The sequence below is a fragment of the Schistocerca cancellata genome, chromosome 5 (genome assembly GCF_023864275.1).
Source record: "Schistocerca cancellata isolate TAMUIC-IGC-003103 chromosome 5, iqSchCanc2.1, whole genome shotgun sequence".
NCBI classification, from domain to species: domain Eukaryota; kingdom Metazoa; phylum Arthropoda; class Insecta; order Orthoptera; family Acrididae; genus Schistocerca; species Schistocerca cancellata.
Window position 1 is genome coordinate 504338029 of NC_064630.1, and position 26474 is coordinate 504364502.

Below are 26474 nucleotides of genomic sequence, written 5' to 3' on the forward strand. Positions count from 1 at the left end.
TTCATTAAATTACAGTGGATGCAGCTGGGTCATATGTTCAGGTTCCTTTTACTATGTGCAGAGAGGGTAAACTGCTTTAAGGTGAATTCAGCTGACCAGCATCCTTCGATAAGTGAAGTAAACTGTAGAGTGTATCACCTATTTCAAAATGATATGGAAAACTGTAGACAAAGTCAAATAATTAAGATGAGTTTGAGTATTCATAGATACACATTAACTCGTTTGTATATTTCTTGTGGATGAGTAGAGTTAGTATTTAAAAAAAAAACAACATTCTTTTCAGATAGGTTGTTGTTTCAGAAATCATTGAGAACAGCAGCTTATGCAGCAATGAATGATTGTATTGAGCTTTCATGAAAGTGTGTTGAACCGATTTTGAGTGACAATAGATATATTCATATGTGAGTACTTTAGTGTTGGACTTCCAGGAGTATTCTACAGAGAAAGAAGAAATGGAATGCCACCTTTCTTCATTCAGAATACATCATGACTTTCTCAACGATAATAGAGGGTGAAGCACTACAGTACTAAATAAATAAATAAATGTGAATGGTGTTAATATTAGAGTCTTACTTCATAAGATATTGATCTTTTCATTGGGAAGTGTTAGAACTGAACTAAACAGTAGACATGCATGCAACAAATTTAGTCACCAACACACTTGCAGTAATCATTCACACAACTTGATAAAGATCACCAGTCCTAAAAGGAATATAGTAATTAATGAATATATGGTGTGCCTATGAATATCAAATATTTTATCACTTTTTGTGAAGTCTCCTGTGCGTAAGATAGAAGAATGGCATGGGCTAATACCCAGCGCAGAACTAAAAGGCACCAAGGTACGACTTAAGATTGCATTAAAACTTAAGGCACACACAATTCCAATTTGCAGCATATCATTGTAAGCTATATTGTAAAGACTTTACCTATTAAGGTGCTTGAAGCATTAGTTGTGATAGTGGGGTGTGTAAATTTATTTATTAAACAGTGGAAACTCCAGGTAGGAAGATCATCAGTTTTGGAAAATATAGATTGCTACTTACCGTAAAGATGACACATTAAGTTGCAGACAGGTACTATTAAAACATCTACACATATGCTTTCATCCATAGCCTTCATCGGAAAATGAAAGAGAAACACACACCATTCATTCACACAAGCAACCACACCTCACACACACAAGACTGGCAGATCGGGCCAGAATACACCTATCATTTGGGATGAAAGGAGCAATCTGGAGGGATGGGGAAGGGGAAGGGGTAGCAGTGTACGGGTGGAGGGAGAGAGAAGCACTGTCTGGCAGAGTATGCAGGGACTAGATGCCAACATGCAGAGTGTTAGGAGCTCGTAGGGCAGGGAGATGGGGAACAGGGAACGAAAAAGAGGAGGAGTGGGGGAGATGTGCAGGTGCATTGGCAGAGGGTGGAAGACAAGCTTGGGGAGGAGGTGACAGAGCATGGAGGGTGAAGGGTGTGGGGCTAGTAAGTTACTGTAGGTTGAGGCCAAGATAATTATGGGAGCAGGGAAAGTGTTGTAAGCATAACTTCCACCTGTACAGTTCAGCTTTCGCTGGTGGTGGAGGGGAGGATCCCAATGGCTTGGGTACTGAAGTAGCCATTGCAGTCGAGCATGTTATGCTTAGCTGCGTATTGTGCCACAGGGTGGTCTACTTCGCTCTTGGACACAATTTGGCACTGACCATCTGTCCTGGTGGACAGCTGGTTGTTAGTCATACCAGTATAAAAAGCCATGCAGTGATTGCAGCAGACATGGTAAATGGCATGGCTGCTTTCACAGGTGGCCCAGCCCCTGATGGGGTAGGATAAACTGTGACAGGACTGGAATAGGACCGAGCAAGTTGGTGCAGTGATGTTAGCGTACTGGACTTGCATTCGAGAGGACAACCATCCAGCCTGTGTCTGAACAACTTGATTTAGGTTTTCCATGATTTCTCTAAATCACTTTGGGCAAATGCTGGGATGGTTCCTTTGAAAGATTATGGCCGACTTCCTTCTCCATTCTTTCCTAATCTGGTGGGACCAATGACCTTGCTATTTCGTCCCCTCCCTCAAATCAACCAACCATCCAACTGGTATAGGAAGTGCCTGGGTGGGTTTGATTTGGCAGGCCTTGCACCACTGTGGCAAGGGGTTGGGATTGAGAATGGTATGCAAGTGAACTAGGATGTTGTGGAGGTTGGGTGGGTGATGGAACACCACTTTAAGAGGAGCGAGAGGGGTTTTGGGTAGGCTGCCCCTCATTGCAGGTCATGGTGATAGGTAATCAAAGCCCTGACAAAGGATGTGGTTCAGTTGTTCCAGTCCAGGGTGGTAATGGGTGACAAATGGGGCACTCCTTTGTCCCTGGTTCTTGTGGTTGGTGGGAGGGTTGGGGGTGTGAGGGGAAGTGGCACAGGAGATCTGTTTGCGGACTAGGTCTGAGGGATAGTGCTTGTCTGTGTAGGCCTTGAGGAGAACCTCAGTGTACTGAGCAAGAGAGTTCTTGTCACTGCAGATACACTGTCCCCAGGTAGCCAGCCAATATAGGAGGGAGTTTTTGGTGTGAAAGGGATGACAGCTGTTGAAATGCAGGTACTGTTGGCAGTTGGTGGGTTTAATGTGGACAGAGGTACGGATGGAGCCATCAGAAAGGAGGAGGCAACATCTAGGAAATCAGGAGGACCATGTGAAGTGGATGGAAGAGAAGATTTTGAGGTTGCTGTTGAATCCTGTCTAGTCATCGAATATGGGGTGTCTAAGAAACCTACTTTCTTGGATCGCTAGACAACACTTAAAGCAAATGATATTAATGAGTTTTATTACAAAAAGGAAAAAATACAATACCTAACTTCGTGTGAAACAGATGTGTCGCAGGCAAAGGGCAACAGACAAGATAAGAAATCTCTTCAGTATAACAATTCCAAGTTTGAGCTACATAGAATGTACAAGCAAAGTAATGAGCTTTGACGCTTCTGTTCAGGTCATTGGTTTTGAAGCTCCTCGTAGAACTGGGCCGCGGCTAGTCGGGCCGGCGCTTACATTCTCTTCGCATAGAGGCCACTGCTATCTTGTTGTCGTGGAGAGGGGTCAATCAACGTGCAATTGGCTGATGTCTTCTTCACAGCCCTCTCTGCTCTCTCATTCCCAACTGGCATGCCAGCACTTGCCTTTACGCCGTAACAGTTGCGTAGGTATTATCAGTGAACCTGAACCTTACTAGGGATATGGCGTTTTAGGAGGGTACCATGCAGGTGCCCATGACTATGCTGCTCAATTGTTTGTACATGTAACTTCCCTTCAAGGGAGTAGTAGTTGCGATAAAATTAGTAAGGTGTATGAGGAATGAAGTATTGGGTTTGGAGTCTGATGGATGTTGGGAAAGATAGCGTTCACAAGCAGTAAGACCATGGGCATTAGTGAAATTTGTGTATAGAGAGATGGCATCACCAGTAACCAGAAGGTAAAGGTGTGGGGATGGTGGAGAGTCGGTGAAGGAAGTGGTTGGTATTTTTGATATGCGACGTTAGATTAAGGGCAGTTGGTTGGATGTATTGTTCAGTGGTGACCGAAATTCTTTCAGTGGGGCGCAGTAACCAGCTATAGTGGGGCATCCAGAGATGTCGGGTTTGTGGATTTTGGTGAGCATGTGGAAGGTGGATGTATGGAGTGTTATTGTGGTGAGGAGGTTAATGGATTTAGAGGAGAAGTTCTGGGAAGGACCTAAGGCTTTAAGCGTGGTTTGGAAGTTGTGTTGGACTTCTGAGATGAGATCTCTCTTGCAGAGTTTATAGGTGGAGGAATCAGATAATTGGCGGAGACCTTCTACCAAGTAGTCACTGGAATCCATAACAGTGGAGAAACCTTTGTTAGCCAGTAGGGTGATTAGGTCAGGATTTATTTTGAGGTCTGCCAGAGTGATCCCATACCTTAAATAACTTCCAATCCCTGTTTAAAGCCTTACGCCCTTTCCAAAACCTCTCTTCCAAGTCCATTTCTCTCCTTAACCCAATGACACACCGCACACCCACCTTCTACATGCTCCCCAAAATCCACAAATCCAACAATCATGGATGCCCCATTGTAGCTGGTTATTGTGCATGCACCGAAAAAATTTTGGCCCTAACTGACGAACACCTCAAACCATTTGCCTGTAATCTAATCTCCTACAGTAAAGATACCAACCACTTCCTTCATTGACTCACCACTATCCTCACACCTTTATCACCTGGATCCTTACTCAACATTGTTGACACCACCTCCCCACAAACAAACATCCCTAATGCCCACGGTTTTTGAACACTATCTTTCCTAACTTCATTCAGACTTCAAACCCAGTACTTCATTTCTCATACACCTTACTGACTTTATCCTGATCACAACTACTTCTCCTTTGAAAGGAAGTTAAATACACACACAATTCTGCAGCACAGCGATGGGCACCTACATGGCACCCTCATATGCCAACCTGTATACGGTCATCTAGAGACTGCCTCCCTAGACTCTCAAAAAGCTGTACCCTAATCTGGTTCATGTTCATTGATTATATCATCATTCCTACAGAACCTTAGCATCTTCTCTCCATCTGCTTCACCCGGTTCTCCTGAACCCAGTGTGCCACCTTCCTAGACACTGCCTCCTCCTCTCTAGTAGCTCCATCTGGGCCTCTGTCAACATAAAATCAACCACTGCCAACAGTACCTGCATTTAGACAGTTGTTACCCCTTTCACACAAAAAAAGTCCATCCCATACAGCCTGGCCTGCTGGGAGATGGCGTATCTACAGCAACAGGAAATACCGTGCTCAGTATGCTGAGGGTATCACTGAGGCCTTCACAGAAAGGTACTGTCCCCCCACACCTCATCCACAAACAGATCTCCTGTGCCATTTCCCCTTACACCACCAATCCTCTGCCCACACCCATGAACCGACCAGAAACTAGTGACCTCTTCATCACCCAGTACCACCCCAGATTGGAACAGCTGAACCACAACCGTCGCCATTACTTTGATTACTAATCATTATGCCTTGAAATGAGGGACATCCTAACCAAGATCCTTCCTACCTCTCCTAAAGTGGTGTTGCGTCACCCACCCAACCTCCCCATCATCCTCGTCCCTCCCTATGCCACTCCCAATCCCAACTCCTTGCCACTAGTATCATACTGCTGTGGGAGTTCCAGGTGCAAGACCTGCCCAATCCACACATCCAGCACTTCCTATTCCAGTACTGTCACCTGCGAAGGCAGCCATGTCATTTACTAGTTCTGCTGCAATCATTGCACAGCTTTTTATATTGGAGTGACTATCAACCTGCCACCCACCAGAATGAACAGCCACTGCCAAACTGTGGCTAAGAGCAAAGTATGCTTGTGGCGTACCACATTTGACTTAAATGGCTGCTTGACTACCTGAGCCATCATGATCCTCCCCTCCACCACCAGCTTTTTTAAATGGCACAGGTGGGAGTTGTCCATACAAATCATTCTCTGCTCCCATTATTATTCCCATCTCAACCTACAGTAACAAACTGTCCCAACACCCATGACCCAACAGTTTCCATGCCATCTGTCCTATCACCCCCCATTCTCATCTCCTTACCCTCTTTATTTGCAACCCTCTGCCAATGCACCCACCCATATTTTCCTGCTCCTTTCCTTTTTTGCTCTGTTTCCCCCAACTCCCTACCCCACAACCTTCTGTCACTGTACCTATTGGCATTTTAGTCCCTGCACACTTCGCCAGACAGCACTCCTGTCTCTCCTCACCCGTACACTACTTATCCGTTCCACTTCCCCATCCCCTCTGCTGCTTCCATTCCTAGTGATAGTTGCATTCTGGCCCAAGCTACCACAGTTGTCAGTAATTTGTGTAAGTGTTTTAATAGTGGCTGTCTGCAACTTAACATGTCATCTTTATGTTAAGTAGCAATCTTGTACATTGTAAATTTATTTATTTATTTTTGCATTTTTGTGCTCTACATCCTGTAGATATAGTGCAAGTTATTTATCAGTCCATCAAAGCTGCTATTGTTGTTTTTATTTTTCTGCGACAAGTTTCGGTCTTTGATAATTCTCTGTTATTTTGACAATGAGTAAAACAGTACATTGTCATTAATTACACTGCTGGCCATTAAGACAGTAACACAATTAATGAGGCATGCAATAAAAATCAAATTTTCCGTGAAGTGAAGTGAAGTGTACTACTTGATTGAACATGCAGATGATTAACATTGCAGTAAACCTACACAAAGTAGCTAGGAGTAATGCCATTCTGTATACTAGGAAAATTTATGCAATGGCAGCAGGTTCCACATTCAGAAATCATGTTTGAATAAGGGGTGTGTGTGAAAAGATTGTGTTACATCTCGTGTAAGAAGAACAAGAAACACCTGTGAGTAAATGTTGAAATAAAACTGGCAGAAAGCAGTCTGTCATGGTTGCAATTTATTGTTTCACGATATTTCTGCTCTCATTGAGTGGCATCCCACAGTTGTCATGTGAATATCGAATCTGTGGGTTCTGGAGAGCCACACTTAACCACACTGAATGCTGTGCGAGCTCTCAGCCCCATGCCCCAAGGGCCTGAGAGTACAGACATAATGTCCACACCACCGTGCAGGATCTTACAGCCGTTTCAAGTACCTTGAGTCGAAAAATGAGCTTGTTGCTGTAAGAGAAGTGCCTGCAAAGACTGTGGCTTCACTTGGAAATATAATGCAGTGTTTTTAATTGCGTAGGAAGTGGTAAGTGTCTTTACAATGAAAGTAGTTTCAGAAAAGTTATCTGATGAACTGTAACAAACTTTGATATACTCAAATTGTGCTCAGTTCATTGGTGAAAGAACACGCAGAGTTAACCCACCTCATGCGAAAAGACATCTGAATTGAAGAAACTTTGTATTGTAAGTGATTTCTATCAAGGAACGGCAATTTAATACCAAAAGGATAAAAACTGTTTTATGATCTCTTCTGGACAGTTTGTAACATATTATTTCAATGAAGTGAGGCAAATAGAAATATTCAGTTACATAATGGCTATTGTTTGCAAAGGCTTTGGAAGTAAACATGTCAACAGACATAGACCAGATAATGGGAAAGAAGTGTAATTACTTGATTGAGGAATGCAGTTATAAATAGGATTAAAAGATACTGAGTGCCTTGAATAATTAAAATTCATCTCAGAGTGCTGAAGATTTACAGTACTTCCAAGGGCATTTGCAGAAATTTTATCGGAGGAGCAGTAATTGCAATTTTTATGTAACTGCTGTGGGGAGTTTGAGAACGTGTTGTGCCCTAAGAACTTAATTTGACGGGAAGTACACAAAACTTACTGCATCTCACATTTGACAGTTGTGTACTGAATCTGTGTCTGAAGTTACCTAAAAGGTACACATATTTCATTAATATCTGTGAAGTACATATTTTATCATAATTAAATCTGAGTTAAGAAATAAATTTTCTTCAGTGCGGGTACTACAGCAATGAATTTATTAAAAGAAGGCATTATTTTCCATGTTTGCTGTGTTAATTTTATTTGTTCATGGCTGGTTGCGTCCTTCTAGACCATTCTCAAGTGATTTTGTAGTTCTGCAATAGAAAACTATGCCTTAGACATTAAGATGTCGGCATCTTTAAACTTGTGTTTTCTGTTTGTTTTGGTTCACAAATGCAAAACAGAAATTTAAAGACACTGTCATCTCAATTTGTAAGGCATATTTTTCTGTTGCAGAACCATGGAATCACTTGAGAATGGCCAAGAATGCTGAAACTAATGATCAACAAATAATATTAACACAGCAAACTTGGAAAATGCCACCTTTTTTTACAAAATAAAGTTTGAAAAAACTGGCAAAACATATTTTTATTCATGTGTCAATAATATTAGAGGGATAATGGAAATTAAAAATCTGAAATAGAAAAAAAATTAAACTGAAAATACCCTGTTGAGCATCAGTAAAAATAACTACCAAAAATGCCCCTGTTCGATATACTTCTAAGTAGAGAAACAGTAAATAAACTTATAAAAACACACAGGCAAATTTGATACCTGTTATGCTTTAAAAACATGGCAAATTTTCTTCATAAGTGATTTATTTCATTAATTCAATCACTTAAATTATTTAATGTTGATTAGAATAATATAGGTGTGACAAAATGTGTTTGAAAGCTACCTGTTTTGGGTTGTTTGAGTAAAATGTAACACACAGTCTGTATTTTGACGATATGAGCATTAGAAATCTTCCAGAACAACCTGCAAATTGACTGGTACAGTTGACTTGCAAAACCTATGACTGCACGAATACAGTCCTCATCTCCTCAGCTTGCTATATTATGTTTCCAAAAAGGATGCAGAATTTGTAACATGGTGCTTGCACACTGCCCTGTGTTGAAAAATTTGTGGACTACATTTTGGCGGTGTAATCTAAAGTCCTCATTTGTCATGATTGTAGAGCAGTGCCAAAACTGCCATGTTGAAATTTTCTTTGAACATCCTGACTACCAACCAACCAAACCTAAGCTACGTATTGGTTCCTAAAGCCACAGTGCTTCCTGTTGCTCTCACCATTGTTAAATCTGGGATTTATTAGCGTCAGTGTCAGCCGTTTCTAGAAATGGCTGAGAAATCTATGCCGAATGAGTCTGAGGCTGATATCAGGAGGGGACTTGCTGGTGCCAACAAGCACTTCCGTTATTTGGAGAACAAAACCTAATTTGAAGTCTCAAAACACACTTCTATTAACATGGAAATAAAATCAATATCTTGATCCAACACTTAAGGAAAAAAATCCTTGGGCTGGTATCAGTGTTTGCTGTTTGTCATTACATGTAAAGTTTGCAGACATTTGTTTTCTCTGTTTACTCTCTGCTTAGCGATAAAATTGCAGTATTTTTTAAGTCACATTAATTGAAGAAGAAATTATTTATGTGCAGAGTCCGTCCATGCCATCTAACTTGCCACAGGAAATAGATGACCCTTCAAGATGGCGAAGGCCTGGTTCTTTACGAAGCCGGGGAGCAAATGGTGAGGAGGATATTACGAATAAAACTATACCTGGTATGTATAATCTATTATGAAGAGTTAATATGCTCTAATAGTGTATTGCATGTAAATACTGCTGGGTTCCATAATTACAGATTTATGTTATACTCACAAAAGTAACAATTGGTTTTACTTCAATTGAATAAAATTTAGCAGAATACGTTTTACTTTAGTGACAATGGGTGGTCCTTCCGTCTAGCACGTTGCTCTGAACATGACCATTTGAAATTGTCAAAACTGAAAGTCTGAAAACATAAATGTGATTTTGCCAGAAAATAACAGTTACAACAACGATATGGCTTAAAAATGTCCTATTTCAGAAAATTCAAAATGTTTGGGGAATGTACTGAAAATGTTGGGAAATTTTGGGGATTGCTGAAAGTCTTCTTGAATTCTGAGGATCTCTGAGGATAATTAAAATATTTGTTGATAGTGAAAAATATTGAGTCATTTTGTTACAGATCACTCTGCTTCGCTTCTGAAACCATCAGTTGCAGAGTCAAGTAAGAAAAGATGAAGTAGTGCATTGGATTGTTGTAATGTTCGTTGCCTGCACCTTGGGGTGCTCGCCAGCCTCGCGAGTACAGATCCACCTTTGAACATACGCAGTTTGCACAACGGAATTGATTATTCAGGTTTCAGTTCGTGTTGTATTAGTTTCTATGCGAGGTAGTACTTTGCTGATTGTATTTCATTGTTGTGCTTCCAAGTTGCCAGTGACAATCAGTAGAACAACATTTGGTTTGACAGGTTTTTGCTGTCAGTCATGAAATTACATTCCAGTGACAACAGTTAGAATTGTTTTCCTCCAAGTATTCTCATAAACTGGAGGTTTTTGAAATTTCAACATATCCTCCATTGACTGTAACTATTATTATTTTCATCAGCGTCATAAATACCTCGGCCTTTTGTGAGCCTTGGCCTTCTATAAATTATACCATTCTTTCCTGCTTAGTGCTCTACTCGTCCAATTGTGAATTGCAATTTTCCCTATGTTCTTTCTGACACCTTCCTCACACCTTTGCTTTGCTTTGCTTTACTTTGCAACTCTATTGTTTCTCTCAGGATCTGAATCTTCGCATTCAATCTGTTGTTATCTTTCGGTATATATCCTACCCATTCCAGCCTTCTAATTTTAATGTGACTGACAATGTCTTGTTCATTATATAGGTTATATAATGTAGTCATCAAGAAACCATTCTCTTCCACTGGCCCAAGAATTTCTTTCTTTCTTTAAGGTATGTCAAGTTGCTTTTCACCAAATTTTATTGGCATTGCCTTCATTAAAATTTAAGTTATGATGTATAAAGTTTACTTGAACAGCAGTTTATATCTCAGATGTTTTCTGAACCTGTGGTAGCACTTGTTGGCCAACAATATTTGTTTTTTTAATTTCAGAGCAGACATTGTTATTAAAATTTTCTTGTGATCCAAAGTGGAACTACTCAAGACTTCGAACTTACATGAACCATTTTCAGTGAATGGGCATTCATTAGGATAGGCTTTCTTAGTTACAGGCATATACTTTGATTAGTAGAAGATAGTCCCCCATCTTTTGATTCCCGCATCTCTTATAACTGTTTTTGAGACTCTGTTGAACAGTAAGCAGGCTAATGAATATACTCCATTTTTTGTGCTCACAGCAATTCATAAAATTTTCTGTAGCTTAATTTGATTTCGGGTGTTTACCCTAGTATCTTTCACTAAGGCAATAAAAGGAATCTCTCACTCTTCCATAGCTACATACGGCTCCCTTCTGTTAACATTGTTATAGGCTATCTGTAAAGAGGTGACATTTATTGTTTATATTTATTGTTTATTTTCCATTGTTGGCCAATTGTGGTTATGATGCTGTTGTCAAGTGGTACAGCTCTGTCATGTTGGAAAGTGGCCCTATTTTCAGCAATTCTGTGCATCCCCCACCATTAACTGCTAGTAGCCAATAAGATTCATTCTCTTTCTGAGCGGCTAGCCGCGAGTTACAAACTGGACTGCGAGAATCTCTCTCTCCCACATGCTCGCTGTTGTCCTATTTTTGCGACAATGCAGTTTCATTCACAGAGCGACCAAATTACTCATTCAGATGTCGATGATACTTTCTTGTAGCAGTATAGCTGTGAATGTGTATCTGTTAACATTTTAGTGTGATTTCCAAATGAAAATGTCATGTGATGGCAATAAACATAAAGTTTCTCACAAGAAACTTTAATTAAATTGCTTGTCTATGGAGTATCATCTTAGTTGTGCGACTGGTTTCATGATTTCCTGTCAAAAAGATCACTGTATCTAGTAATAGGACTGAAAATCATTGAGTAAAACAGAAATGATAGAAGTGATATCTGGTATTTGCAAGGAAGTGTTAGACACTCCTCTGTTCCTGGTCTAATAAAAGATTTAGGAAAAAATCTGAGGATAAAACACGGGAATTTTTGAGAATTCCAGTAATTTTGTATTGTTTTGGTTATGTGTTAAATTTTTGTAATTTTGATTGGTAAGAACTTACACTTTAACAAAGAATTTTACTTTAGTCTGCTATTGCAGCAATAAAACATAAAGGAGAAAATACCACCAAAATAAAACTTAAGTTGCAAAGAATATGTGCCATTTACAACAGCAAAACATAGTGCACACACAAGTGCTTGCCGACAGCAAAATTCTTTAGGACAGACTGTGCAGTACTTTGTAACAACAAACTGCTTTCGATGAACATGATGTCACAACTGTTCATATTTTCAACCAGTCACAGGAAAATATTCTGAATGGTGGTGTGATAAGTGTTGCTTTTAAACTAAATTTCCTTTCAAACAGATGAATTGTGTTATATGTGGGAATGTATGATGATTTTATTAAATCGGTGTGTTAGTCCTCTTTTGAAAGTTTACACTTTGAGGACCAGCCATTGGGAAAATTTCAGGCTCGGAAGACTCGACATTTACGCCATTATTTAAAATTTTATTGACACATTTGTGTTGTTCTTAAAAGGTCACACATCCAAAAAAAGACAAAGCTTCAAGCTTAGTTTTTCATACTTATTTTAGCTCTTTCATTGAGTACAAATTATGTAATAATGATGGCATAAAGTACAATTATCATTCAAAAACAAGTGTGAGGTGCATTCTTAAGCAATTTCACATGCAATCAACTTTTCTACGGAGGAGTCGAAATGCTCTAAAGAACATGTATTCAGCCAGGTAACCTACGAAATTTTCAGTGCACAGCCTGAAATTTATAATTGTACTTGTCAAAAATATTCAGTTGTTACAATTTTAAGCTTTGCTCCTAGCATCCTGCTTAATAACACCCTTAGAAAAAACAGCAAAAAATATTTTGATCACTTTAAACCATGAACATTTCCTGTTTGTGTGTTAGCACAACTTAGTAGTTGCGTTGCTATCAGCTGACTACACAAGCTTGATTTCAGAGCTTTAGAAGCTACTGTGTTGTATTTGGTGAAATTCATATTTATACATTCATAATATGAAAAAACACTATGTACATGTTGTCATGCTTTAGAGATACTTCCGAAATGTGCTGTTATTTTGCTAGGTTTCATTTCATAAAGTGCTGGGAAGTTCTATGCCAATGTATAAACCTTTACCATTCAAAGGGTCAATAATTTTTACAGTTCTGAGGGAAAGTATATTTTCTCTTAATGTGGAAAAATATACTTTCACCTGGGGCATAGAGTATTGTCAATCAGGGGAAAGATATTTTTAAAGTGTTAGAAAATCTGTTCTGAAGATACTTGTCTGGAGTGTTGCATTATATGGGACCAAAAAGAGGATGATTAACAGCACAGTCAGGAAGAGAATAAAAGCATTTAAAATACAGCAGTGCAGAAGAAAGCTGACAATTACCTGGGTAAACTAGATAATTATTGGGAACACACTGAATCAAGTCAGGGGAAAAGAAATTTATGGCACAATTAATAATTATTAACAGCCAGTTTTCAGATGGAGGTCCGTAATCAGTCAGTAGGCAAAGGTTGGAAACTAAAAGTTCTAAGAAATCAGTTTAGAGAATGGGAGATATTATCGAGAAATGTGTAATGGTAGAGACAGGAAAACAAAAGAAATTGTCATCATTAATGAAGATAATTAATGTAGTTAGCAGTACCATGGTGGTCTTTCAATCGTAGTCAGTCTACACGAGATGAAGTTAGACAATCTTTATTCACTGTGATACTACTTGTACATTTGCTACAGTAATGATTATGATAGTAATAATGGAAAAGAGCCACACAATTTAATGTGTTTTGGAGACCTTAAGATTGTACACACTTCAGTCATCCATAAAAATTACCAAATGAATGGGTCGTAATGTGGTAAATAAGTAGGCTGAGAAAAGACAAAGAAATATTAACACTATTAATTGGATATCTTTATGTTTTCAAAATTTGTAAGAATGTTGAAGATGTGATACTGTTTCCTACATTGTCATCTGTTAGGTTTCAGTTAGAACTCCACATTTTGGGAAGAAGTCTCACTTAAGAATGCCATTCCAGAGCTAATGCCAGACAGATCTGGGATAGTGATGGAATGTTAACATGTCCTATTTACGTGCAGCAGTATTGCTCGATCGTCACTGGACTGCGTGTCAAGGATATTTCGAATGCTTACCTTGTGCAAGGTGGTGTTACAGTCTTGACTGCTGCTGTGCCTGCAGATGCTTCCCTGAAGAGAAGACTACTATTGGGTGTTCACTGGTCTCTTTCTGGTATTGCTAGAGCTGCATGTACCATCAAGATGGAGCAGAAACAAGAAAGTAATTCCTAGAATGAGGAGGAGGAAGGAATTTTAGAAGCTTTTAAAAGAGGATACTTTAATTTTAAAAGGCAATACTCATCTGACAGTGATGTAAAAAGTAACATGGAAAAAGTTCAGCCTAATAGCAGACCGTGTGTAGCAGGAGTCTACAGGATTTGTGTAGTGCGCAGTAAGTGAAGTTGTCCTGAGTTACAAAGCTATTTTTCAAGAATGGAAGGCACTATAAATGGAGCTGTGGAAGTGTGGGAGGAAGTTCTCATGAATGGATAGGTACTGTAGATAGATAGGTAGACCTTTCACTCCATATATGGGGGGGGGCCTGCAACCCCCCGCCCCCCTTTCCCCACTCCCCTTGTGGGGCCACACGTGCCAGTCAGCTCGCGCACTATTCATTTGTTTCTTTCCTCAGTCGACTCGACTGAATTGAGTTATCGAGTAGTTGTACTTTCCTATGTAGCACGTGCTTAGGTCTGTTGAACACACACCCTGACATTGATTGCCCTATTGATGATGTGATTAACCAATACGCCAGGAAGAATAGGTGCATCGAATTCATCATTTGAGGAAGACAATCACAATTGTAATTTTTTGTATCATAAGATGGCATTGTCTTGTATATGTGTATAATCAGTTTAAATAAAACTTTCTTAAACTTTGCATGTGACTTGATAACGTTTTGTTACGGCAAACTTAAAGATAGCTCAAGATATCTTTAGTGTCTCCTCCTTGAGGTTTTTCTGTATCCGCCATTGCACTCTGTAACTACATAGTGAGATCTTCCAAGATGTAGAACATCATAACAAAAATACATATACGTGATATATATTTACATACCGAAGTTCCTTCCATAGATACTATGTGAAATGGTCCTGAAGAATGTGGAGTGAGTAAATATCTCTGAAATGCATTTCATTGCTAAGGTTTGGACAAGATTGTGGAAAGACTGGTGACTGAAAGTAGGGATTCAAAGGGACTGTATAACAAAAGTACTAGGACATTATCGGTCAAATAACAAGTGTAAGAAAGGCGTGAGAGGTCTACAGGCAACTTCCCTGTTTTGACTATTGTCTTATGACAGGTGTGCAGCTTACTTTTGATGCTTTTTGAAACTTTTTTGTCAAGCCTGTCAATGAGTGTGATCGTACATTACTTGAACAGGACAGGTTCGGAGATTTTGGAACTCTTGGTGTGACAGTAAAGGTGGACACGCTGTAACATTACACCGCTAACATTGATATCCATCCTCAAAAAATCATTAGCAAAAGGTCAGGTTGGTACTATACACCAGAGAATAAATGTATCATTTATGTCATTTACAAAGCCATACCTGTATATCAGAGAGAAAATATGTCTGTTAATGATTACAACTGTAGCAGATGTTGTCATTGATGATGAGTATCAACAGAAACTTGTATTATTGGTTTCCTCATGCCCTCAAAGGACACTAGTCCAAGTTTGAAAACCGATAAACTGCCTACATTTGAATGAGTTTTGTCTTGGAATAGGCGAGTTTTCATGTATAGTGAATCAGTTTACAATAAAAGTGACATGCTGCTGAACTTCAAAAGGAGCGTGTTGTGATATATAATGCAAAATACACTGTGTGGAAGTTTTATGACCTTTCTATGGTCAGCCTAAGTCAACACACATTTAGTGAGTGCTGAAATAGTTGCAAATAATTCGTGAATCTGAATTAAGTGACAAATAATGGCAACACATCACTAAAAAGTGAAATCCATTTTAAATGGTTGTGGTGATGATGGGCAGCTTATGTGTTACAAACTGAAGGTTTATAATACTATCAAAAATTTTCTTGTAAGGAAGGACATATTTTACAGCAGAGGAAAATGCATCATCATCTTTCCTCAAAGTTACAGCCATACCACATACAGTTCTGTGCATTTATACTATATGTGCTGCCAGTGTAGGAAAGGGTCATAACCAGAGTATTTTCTAGCACACTGAAAATTGTTTTTGGATTCAAAGGAAATAGATTATTTGCAACTGCGCTATGAGTAAAAACATTGCTGTTGACATTCTGAAATAGGGCATCGCTTCAGGTCGCTCACAAATATTTTATTTGGGTTTACCGGATTTGTAAATATACTCTACTGCCTTTGGGTTGTTGATTTCTTGCTTGGTATTATATTAATCCATTTTCAATTATTTCATGTGATTTACTAAAGTATTATAATAAAAATATTCACACACACACACACACACACACACACACACACACACACAAAACTTCTTTTGCACGTACCAAATGTGAATTACCTCAACTGTATTTTGTTGTTCTGAAGTACGTTCAATATGTCTTTTCAGGTAATGTTGAGAAGGAAAGTCAGAAGGTTTCCACACCAACAGGTACTGTGAACCGCACCATTGTGGATAAGCCAGAAGTCTCTGTTCGGAGAACCCGTAGTTTTGAAGCTGATGAGAAGTGAGTTGTTGTTCATTGTTGTGCATCTGTAGCTTTATTTAACATTGGTTGAAATGGCTCTCTCTCTCTCTCTCTCTCTCTCTCTCTCTCTCTCTCTCTCTCTCTCTCTCACTCACACACACACACACACACACACACACACACACACACACACACACACTATATAGACTGTAATTTTTACAAGGCCCTGCCAATAGATTTGGGAAGTGTCGATATATTTGCAAGCTCCGATTCTTTGCTTTGATACATTATTTTTATTTGTTTTTGTAGTTGCATCACATTTAATTATACAGCAAAACCGTCCCACATGTTTGCCCTTGAACATTGGTTTTATTACATTGCCGTTGTTGGAGTTCTGAAATTGCATGTTTTAGTCAAATATTGTAACTACACAAAATAACATTATTATGCACAAAGGTCCTCACAATATGGTTTTAACTTTGATAACTGTTGCCAAGAAAATTGTAATATACACTCCTGGAAATTGAAATAAGAACACCGTGAATTCATTGTCCCAGGAAGGGGAAACTTTATTGACACATTCCTGGGGTCAGATACATCACTTGATCACACTGACAGAACCACAGGCACATAGACACAGGTAACAGAGCATGCACAATGTCGGCAGTAGTACAGTGTATATCCACCTTTCGCAGCAATGCAGGCTGCTATTCTCCCATGGAGACGATCGTAGAGATGCTGGATGTAGTCCTGTGGAACGGCTTGCCATGCCATTTCCACCTGGCGCCTCAGTTGGACCAGCGTTCGTGCTGGACGTGCAGACCGCGTGAGACGACGCTTCATCCAGTCCCAAACATGCTCAATGGGGGACAGATCCGGAGATCTTGCTGGCCAGGGTAGTTGACTTACACCTTCTAGAGCACGTTGGGTGGCACGGGATACATGCGGACGTGCATTGTCCTGTTGGAACAGCAAGTTCCCTTGCCGGTCTAGGAATGGTAGAACGATGGGTTCGATGACGGTTTGGATGTACCGTGCACTATTCAGTGTCCCCTCGACGATCACCAGTGGTGTACGGCCAGTGTAGGAGATCGCTCCCCACACCATGATGCCGGGTGTTGGCCCTGTGTGCCTCGGTCGTATGCAGTCCTGATTGTGGCGCTCACCTGCACGGCGCCAAACACGCATACGACCATCATTGGCACCAAGGCAGAAGCGACTCTCATCGCTGAAGACGACACGTCTCCATTCGTCCCTCCATTCACACCTGTCGCGACACCACTGGAGGCGGGCTGCACGATGTTGGGGCGTGAGCGGAAGACGGCCTAACGGTGTGCGGGACCGTAGCCCAGCTTCATGGAGACGGTTGCGAATGGTCCTCGCCGATACCCCAGGAGCAACAGTGTCCCTAATTTGCTGGGAAGTGGCGGTGCGGTCCCCTACGGCACTGCGTAGGATCCTACGGTCTTGGCGTGCATCTGTGCGTCGCTGCGGTCCGGTCCCAGGTCGACGGGCACGTGCACCTTCCGCCGACCACTGGCGACAACATCGATGTACTGTGGAGACCTCACGCCCCACGTGTTGAGCAATTCGGCGGTACGTCCACCCGGCCTCCCGCATGCCCACTATACGCCCTCGCTCAAAGTCCGTCAACTGCACATACGGTTCACGTCCACGCTGTCGCGGCATGCTACCAGTGTTAAAGACTGCGATGGAGCTCCGTATGCCACGGCAAACTGGCTGACACTGACGGCGGCGGTGCACAAATGCTGCGCAGCTAGCGCCATTCGACGGCCAACACCGCGGTTCCTGGTGTGTCCGCTGTGCCGTGCGTGTGATCATTGCTTGTACAGCCCTCTCGCAGTGTCCGGAGCAAGTATGGTGGGTCTGACACACCGGTGTCAATGTGTTCTTTTTTCCATTTCCAGGAGTGTAGTTTGACAATACAAAGTAGATTCTTATTATTGAAAATTGTCTGTCATACTGGATTTTGATTTCCTATTACTACACCTAAATCCACATCTACTTACACATACACACTCTGCAAGCCTGTGTACAGTGTGTGACAGAGGGTACCTAGTATTGCTGCTGGTCATTTCCTTTCCTGTTCCACTCACAAAGAGAGAGAAGGATGGACAACTGCCTTGATGGCCCATATGCAAAATGTGTGTTGGTGGCAGTAGAATCGTTGTGCAATTAGTTTCAAGTGTTGGTTTTCTAAATTTTCTCAATAGTATTCTACTGAAAGAACATCGCTTTCCCTCCAGGGATTCCCATTACAGTTCCCGTAGCATCTCTAATACTTACGTGTTGTTCAGACATACTGGTGACATATCTAGCAGCCTGTGTCTGAATTGCCTCGATGTCTTCCTTTTATCTGACACTTCAGCAATACTAAAGACTAGGTTGCACTAGCGTCCTATATGCTGTCTCCTTTGCAGATGAACCACACTTCCCTAAAATTCTCTCAATAAGTCAGTCAACCATTTGCTTCCCCTACCACAACCCTCACATGCTTGTTCCATGTCATATCACTTAGCAACATTTCATCCGGATATTTCAATGACATGACCGTCTCAGGCAGTGCACTACTAATACTGTGTCTGAAGATTGAGTTTCTTTTTCCTACTCGGTTGCATAACTTACATTTTTATACAGTTATAGCTAGCTGTCATTCATCACACCAACAAGACATTTTGTCTAAGTAGTATTGTATCTTCCTTCAATTCCTCATTGACGACACCTTCCCAGACACACCAGAAACATCAAAGAAATTCAGATTGCTGCCCATCCTATCTGCCATATCATTTATATACATACAAAATAATAACGGTCCTATCAGACTTCCCTGGAGCACTCCTGATAATACCTTTGTCTCCAATGAACACTCATTATCGATGACTTTTCTGGGTTTTATTACTTATGAAGCCTTTCGAGCCATTCACGCATCTGGGACCAACATTCATTAACAGTCTGCAGTGGGGCACTGTGACAAAAGATTTCCGGAAATCTAGAAATATGGAATCTGATGATTTCCCTTCATCTATAGGTAGCAGTGTATCACACTAGAAAAGGTCAAGCTGAGTTCTGCCCGAGCAATGCTTTCGAAAACTGTGCTGATATGTGAACATAAGCTTTTTGATCTCAAGAAAATTTATTATATTCAAACTGAGAATACGTTGAAGGATTCTGCAGTAAACTGATGTAAGGGGTATTAGTCTGTAATTTTGTGGGTCCATTCTTTTGCCCTTCTTTTATGCAAGAGTCGTGTGCACTTTTTTCGATTGACTGGGCTAGAGATTCGCGATAAATGCGAGCGTAAGGGGCCGGCTGCATAGAGTGCTCTTTGTGAAACTGAATTGGGGTTCCATCTGGACTTGGCAACTAATTTGTTTGAAACTCGTTCTGTGGTTTCTCTACACCAGGGATGCATATTACTATGTCATTCATATGAGAGTCTGTTCGATGGTCAAACAGCAGTATATTTGTAAGATTTTTCTGTGTGAATCTTTCCTTAAACATGAAATTTAAAACCTTAGCTTTGATTTTGGTATATTCAACTGTCGCATCAGAGAGGTCAACGAATGACTCGATATGAAGCCTTAGACCCACTTAGTGATTTTACACTCATGTTCAGAAAAACAAAACACCTTGAATGACTAGAGATGGGATGTTCATATTCACAGGGTATGTACAGTCTTGGGCATAAAAACTGACCCCTGGCAGGCCGCCACAGAGACTAAATCTGAGTCATGAACATAAGGTGGCCATTAAAACTGATCGCCCCTGAAAATGCAGTCCGGCCATCTCCACAATCTGGCAACACTGCAAGTTGCGGAAGTGTCAAGAGGAAGTGTTGTCTACTTCAGAGATGTTGTTGTGATGCGTGAGCCCATGATCTAGTGGTAATCGTCGTGCATTCTAAACTTAGTCACGTGTACATGTCCAATGTGTTATTTAACACACCATCGAAGATAATTCGCTTCACATTCTACCTACCAGTAATAACAAATACTTCCAGAAACAGTTCCGCAGGGCAGCTCGTGCTGCGTCGTTATCAGAACAGCTTACGCTCGAGTGTTTCCTCGCACTGCAGCAGCTACCGGCCACTTACCAGACATCACCCAGCACCTGAAATCGGGCACCGTCCAGGTGAAAGTGGCGCCATGCTGTTAGTGTTTTTATCAACTGTTGTTTTTGAATTTGAAATTCTAGTTATTATCTTGCAGTTAAGCATTAGATTTTGCCTACTTGAAAATCGTGAACTATAGTTACGGTCTGTAAAATTGGGTCACAAGTGGAAAAAGGTGTAACTTCTGCAACACAATATTTACTTTTGGTATAATACAGGCAGCTCAAAAGAACTTGACTGTGCGTGGAGTGAGCACTAATGGGAAAAATACGCCACAAAAAGATATTCTTGTTTCAACAAAGATCGTTCTGAAATAAATGATTTTCCACACTAAGGAAGTCTCGACTACTGATATAAGTGATGGATTACCATTTAATCATCATGTGACATTTGCATTCAACAGGCAAGGTTCAGAAGTCTTGTGTAGGAGTACTGTATGCTGTATTCGATACAACAAAAATCAACAGAATGACTATTACTGCAGTTTTGCTTGAATGCCATCAGGTTGCTCATTGAGCATTCCTATGCAATACTGTTACTGGTGACTAGTTATGATGCCTTTATCGCCAGCATGAGTAACGTAGAAGTAAATATCCTTGGAGTAGTGAAGCAACTTAAATCACATAATAAAAGCAAGTCTTCTGGTCCAGACTGTATACCAATTAGGATCCTTTCAGAGTATGCTGATGCATTAGCTCCATACTTAACAATCTCATACAACCGTTAGCACGATGAAAGATCCATACCCAAAGACTGGAAAGTTGCACAGGTTACACCAATATTAAAAAAAGGTAGTAGGAGTAATCCGCTAAATTACAGGCCCATATAATTAACGTCGATATGCAGCAGGATTTTGGAACGTATATTGTGTTCAAACATTGTGAATTACCTAGAAGAACACTATCTATTGATGCACAGTCAATATGGGTTTAGAAAACATCATTCTTGTGAAACACAACTAGCTCTTTATTCAGATGAAGTGTTGAGTGCAATTGACAAGGAATTTCAGATCGATTCCGTATTTCTGGAATTCTGGAAGGCTTTTGACACTGTACCACACAAGTGGCTTGAAGTGAAATTATATGCTTATGGAATATCGTCTCAGTTATGTGACTGGATTTGTGATTTCCTGTCAGAGAGGTCACAGTTTGTAGTAACTGACGGAAAGTCATAGAGTAAAACAGAAGTGATTTCTGGCGATCCTCAAGGTAATGTTATAGGCTCTTTGCTGTTTCTTATCTATATAAACGATTTGGGAGACAATCTGAGCAGCCGTCTTAGGTTGTTTGCAGATGACATTGTCATTTATTGACTAATAAAGTCATCAAAACTAAATTGCAAAACAGTTTAGAAAAGATATCTGAATGGTGTGAAAATTGGCAGTTGACCCTAAATAACGAAAAGTAAGAGATCATCCACATGAGTGCTAAATGGAATTCGTTAAACTTCGGTTACATGAAAAATCAGTCTAACCTAAAAGCCTTAAATTCAACTAAATACCATGGTATTACAATTACAAATAACTTAAATTGGAAGAAACACACAGAAAATGTTGCGGGGAAGGCTAACCAAAGATGCGTTTCATTGGCAAGATACTTAGAAAATGTAACAGATCTACTAAGGAGACTGCCTACTCTACATTTGTCCAACCTCTTCTAGAATACTATTGTGTGCTGTGGGATCCTTACCAGATAGGATGGACAGAGTACATGGAAAAAGTTAAAAAAGGGGCAGCATGTTTTGTATTATCGTGAAATATGGGAGAGTGCTGGACATCATTTTCGTTGCAACGGAATCTTCTCACGAAATTCCTATCACCAACTTTCTCCTCAGAATGTGAAAATATTTTGTTGACACTAACCTACATACGAAGAAACAATCACCAAGATAAAATAAGGGAAATCTTTCCGCGTGCTTTACGAGATTGGAATAATAGAGAATTGTGAAGGTGGTTCTGTGAACTCTCTACCAGGCACTTAAATGTGATTTGCAGAGTATCCGTGTAGATGCAGATGTAGAAGAAGAAATGAAAGGTTGAGCTCTACCAAAAGATGTAAACTCAAGCAAAGAGTAGTGTGAACGTAACATTTTCCATCCGATAGTTCCAAAAGTGAGTTTTGCACTACGAATTCTTCCCCAAGGGTGTGTCCATCACAGCTGGAATTTGTTCCCAACAATTGAAACGCCTTTTGATCACACTGTAAGAAAAATTGACCAATAAAACTACATCACATGTGCTACTGCATGATAACGTACTCTGTTGATTTGAGAAACAAAACTATCCAGGAGACATCTCTTGGGCACTCATCTCTCTGATTGTGTACTTGGGAACTTTTACCTTTCCCGCTCTTGATTGGTCAATCATCAAAGCAGTTCGTTTATAGACATAAATGCTCTTCAAACTAGACAGCTTTAATGTCATCGTTAGAACCAGTAGGTGTCTACAGGTGTAGAAATTGCAAACTGCTTTAGCATTGTCAGATTGTTTTAAATATTGTGAAAGAACATACTGTTGCTGATTAATTTCTCTTTGATGATTACTGCTGTGTTCAATAAACTAATGGAAAATGCAGTTAAAATATTCACTGTTCTAATATAAATTAAATACAACATGCTACCTAAACATCACAACGGCAGTCTATCTTAGTAAAGCATTAAGTGTCTGTTAGACGATTGTGCTTATTTTGACACAAATTAGTAAGATATTACCAACTTTTGACTATGAGAAGGTCTGTATTTACTTCATGTCCCGTATCATACTCAAGTATTATGAAAATGTGGCAGTTCATAGATAAAATTATGTATTCACAACAACAACAAAATTTGTTGGCAGAAAACAAAAGTGGCATTATGAAGTTTGCAGTACCATAAAGTTTTTGCTCCGACACTAAGGGGTATTGAAAGTACCAAGACAAATTTTGCCCGAGTGTTGTCTTGCGATTTCTTTATAGAGTTCCTATATGCCTGCTTTTAGCTCTGCTACAAAAGAATTCAAAATCTGGCTTTCAGCGAGTCTTGAAAGGCGAACAAAATCAGCTTGCATCTGTTAAGTAAGCATGTTACCTTGGAGTTAGCGAAGAGGTGCAGCAGATGTGTCTTACTTATTGCCCCAGTAGCCCCAATGACAGACAAAATGCAAAATAAGAGGCGGGAGTAGTTATATTTCCTGTGTGGAATGACTTTTGTGGACTCGAAAGCATTAATTGAGATTCTTATACCTCAAGAGAAAGTCACTCACATTATCCAACTGAAATGACATGATAATATCAAGTGAATTTAGCAGGATAGATCTGTGCCATCGAGAAAGTAATTAGTCGGTCACCGAGTTGCCAAACATATTCTGTATTGTTGCTAAGTTTCAGTTATACTACCAGGAAGGATACCAGCTGACGTGTTCTGTGACTGACCTCTTAAGTGACGGATACCTTAGTCTCAAAGTTGTGGTTGGCATGGGCCAGAATATCCTCATTACTTTTAATACATCGATGCACTGAGTGCAAACAAAATGTCATAAATTAATAAATGCGACAATTCTTTGTGTTTTGTTGTCTTAATCGGACCGAAACCTCGAAAGCCTGTTCACCAGACGCTATTCACAATTTTGGACCTTCTCCAGTGGTTGAGATGGTAACGTATCTTTGCTATACAATATTATTATTGAGATCACTGCCATTGGCTCACCTGCGCCAGACAACAGGGATGACCTCGCAATTCTTGTTGTCAGCATTTCGGACCGATATTCTGCCGCTGCTCAAAACATGAAGACTTAAGGTGAATTGGAATATTCCATACTGCAAAACTCTGATGTTTCTATTATTTCAGGTCTAATATTCAAAAAATAGTTACAATAAGCGGCCGAAAAGTGCCTGTGAACCAACAATTAATAATGCAGTCATAATTAGTGGACTCTGACAAACTCCATCTGTCATCTGATAATTGTGGAAAACTACTTTCTTCGTCTGCACAGTAACACAATATGAACATTTCGTTGAATTCCTATGCTTAATTTCGTTGTGATCATTTTCAATGACAGTAGAGGAGGAGCAAAACCGTCGAACTTGAAATATACTTTTCCAGTGGGATTTGAATCTTTGGTGACAGTTGCAGTAGCACATCCAGTGAGGTATTAAGAATGTGAGCATTCACTCGTTGCTGTAGCATATCTAGTGAAATGAGTAGGTTAATGCAGCTCCAGTCTGTCACTATCACATTTTCTGAATAGCACTTAAGATAGAAGAGAGAGAGAGAGAGAGAGAGAGAGAGAGAGAGAGAGAGAGAGAGAGAGAGAGAGAGTGTGTGTGTGTGTGTGTGTGTGTGTGTGTGTGTGTGTGTGTGTTCTTTCGGACATGCCCGAAAGAACAGACACTACGAATAAAAACGGACAGCCTTGTTAATCAATTAAATATCAAAGGTCAGATGTTCAGGCTGTCACAGTGCATCAAAATACAGCTACGGCGGCAGATGAAAATTTGTGCCTGACCATATTCTAACCCGGATTCATGGTGTGTTTTCTTTCAGATGTGTCCGAAAGAACAAACACCACACATATATGCTTATGCCGGGTGGTTCAGGAGGAACAGCAGATATTTTAGCATTTGGTAGTATAGACAAATTGCATAAAAATTCCATATAAATGTGTCCATATTTTATTGAGTACAAAGATACAGCTGTTAGTACCTAACCCTAACAAACTCAAATGAGGATGTTCAAAGTTGATTTTCAAAAAATCCCCCACCAACTTCAATGCACTTTTGACTTCTCCTTAAAACACCACTTGTAGCTCTTTTGAGATCGTCTTTGCGATCTTTTACGAGGGCTGCACTATTCATAATCCAAACGATCCAATTGCCTCTTGGGTTTACTTTTTCTTTGTAGACTTCGCCTTTCAAACATCCCCACAGGCAAAAATCCAAAAGGATAAGGTCTGGGAACATTAGTGGCCAAGAAAAGTGCCCGTATCTACTGATCCATCTTCCGCGAAATGTTGGGTTTGGACGATGTGCCACCTGACGACTAGAATGTGCAGGAGCCCTTGTCACTCTGGAGGAACATACGCATTCTTGTAGCCTAAGGAACCTCTTCCAATAATGCTGGAAGCACATTTTCAAGAAAGTGTAGACAATGGGATCCTGTAAGGACCAACAAACTAAACGAAAATACACTGAACTCAGCTGTATGTACTAAATAAAACGTACACACATGTTATATGGCATTTTTTCTGCAATTTGTCTATACCACCACCCCCTACAATATTTAGTATTCCTTCTGAAACATGCTGGATAACTATTCAGGTCTCGCCAGGCCAGTTTTCAGTGTTAGACGCATGTCATTGTCCAAACCCTCACGGGAATACAGTGACAGTGTGGCAGCAAGTGAATGGAATAATGGGCGGGGGGTGGGAGTATGTGTTATGCAGCAAATATGAGAATTTGCATCTGGTGAGGAGAGTGTATAGGTAGGTCCTGCGGGCATCTGCAGCCACTGCTTCATTTTTGGGGCAATACAGGTTATCTGCAAACATTTGTCTTGCCATCAAGACTTCAACAGAATCCATTCCCTAGTCATTGCTTTGTTACGGCAGTAACCCATGTCATATACACGCAAATCAGATTGTAGTGTATATTTCCTCAAATAATGAATAGTCAGTAGCCAACGGCCGTGCTGCAGTGGTAACACTGGTTCCCATCAGATCACCGAAGTTGAGCGCTGTCGAACTGGGCTAACACTTGAATGGTTGACCATCCGGTCTGCCGAGCGCTGTTGGTAAGCGGGGTGCACTCAGCCCTTGTGAGGCAAACTGAGGTGCTACTTGATTGAGAAGTAGTGGCTCTGGTCTCAGAAACTGACATAGAGCTGGGAGAGCAGTGTGCTGACCCCATGCCCTTCCATATCTGCATCCAGTGACGCCTATGAGCTGAGGATGAGACAACAGCTGGTCGGTACTGTTAGGCCTTCATGGCCTTTTTGTGAGTAGTTTAGTTTTTTTAAGGAATGATCAGTATACAAGTATTTATGAACGTAGATGCAGGATTGCAGCGAACTGATCACTTAACCAAGCGCAACATAGAGTACCTGTGTAGCAAGTCATTTCAGTTGCACAGCTGATGGTAATATTTTTCATACAATTCACTG

The 26474-nt window shown here is 40.3% G+C and overlaps 1 protein-coding gene across 5 annotated transcripts in view; it reads left to right on the forward strand.

Annotated features, from left to right (window-relative positions):
- Positions 1-26474, forward strand: part of LOC126188892 (protein phosphatase 1 regulatory subunit 12C-like) — a 385917-nt gene that overhangs the window by 166939 nt on the left and 192504 nt on the right. For all 5 annotated transcript variants that reach the window (XM_049930575.1, XM_049930576.1, XM_049930580.1 and 2 more), the window contains 2 exons: positions 8932-9055; positions 16132-16249. In XM_049930575.1, coding sequence (XP_049786532.1) covers positions 8932-9055; positions 16132-16249 — 242 coding nt within the window. The remainder of the gene's footprint in view (positions 1-8931; positions 9056-16131; positions 16250-26474) is intronic.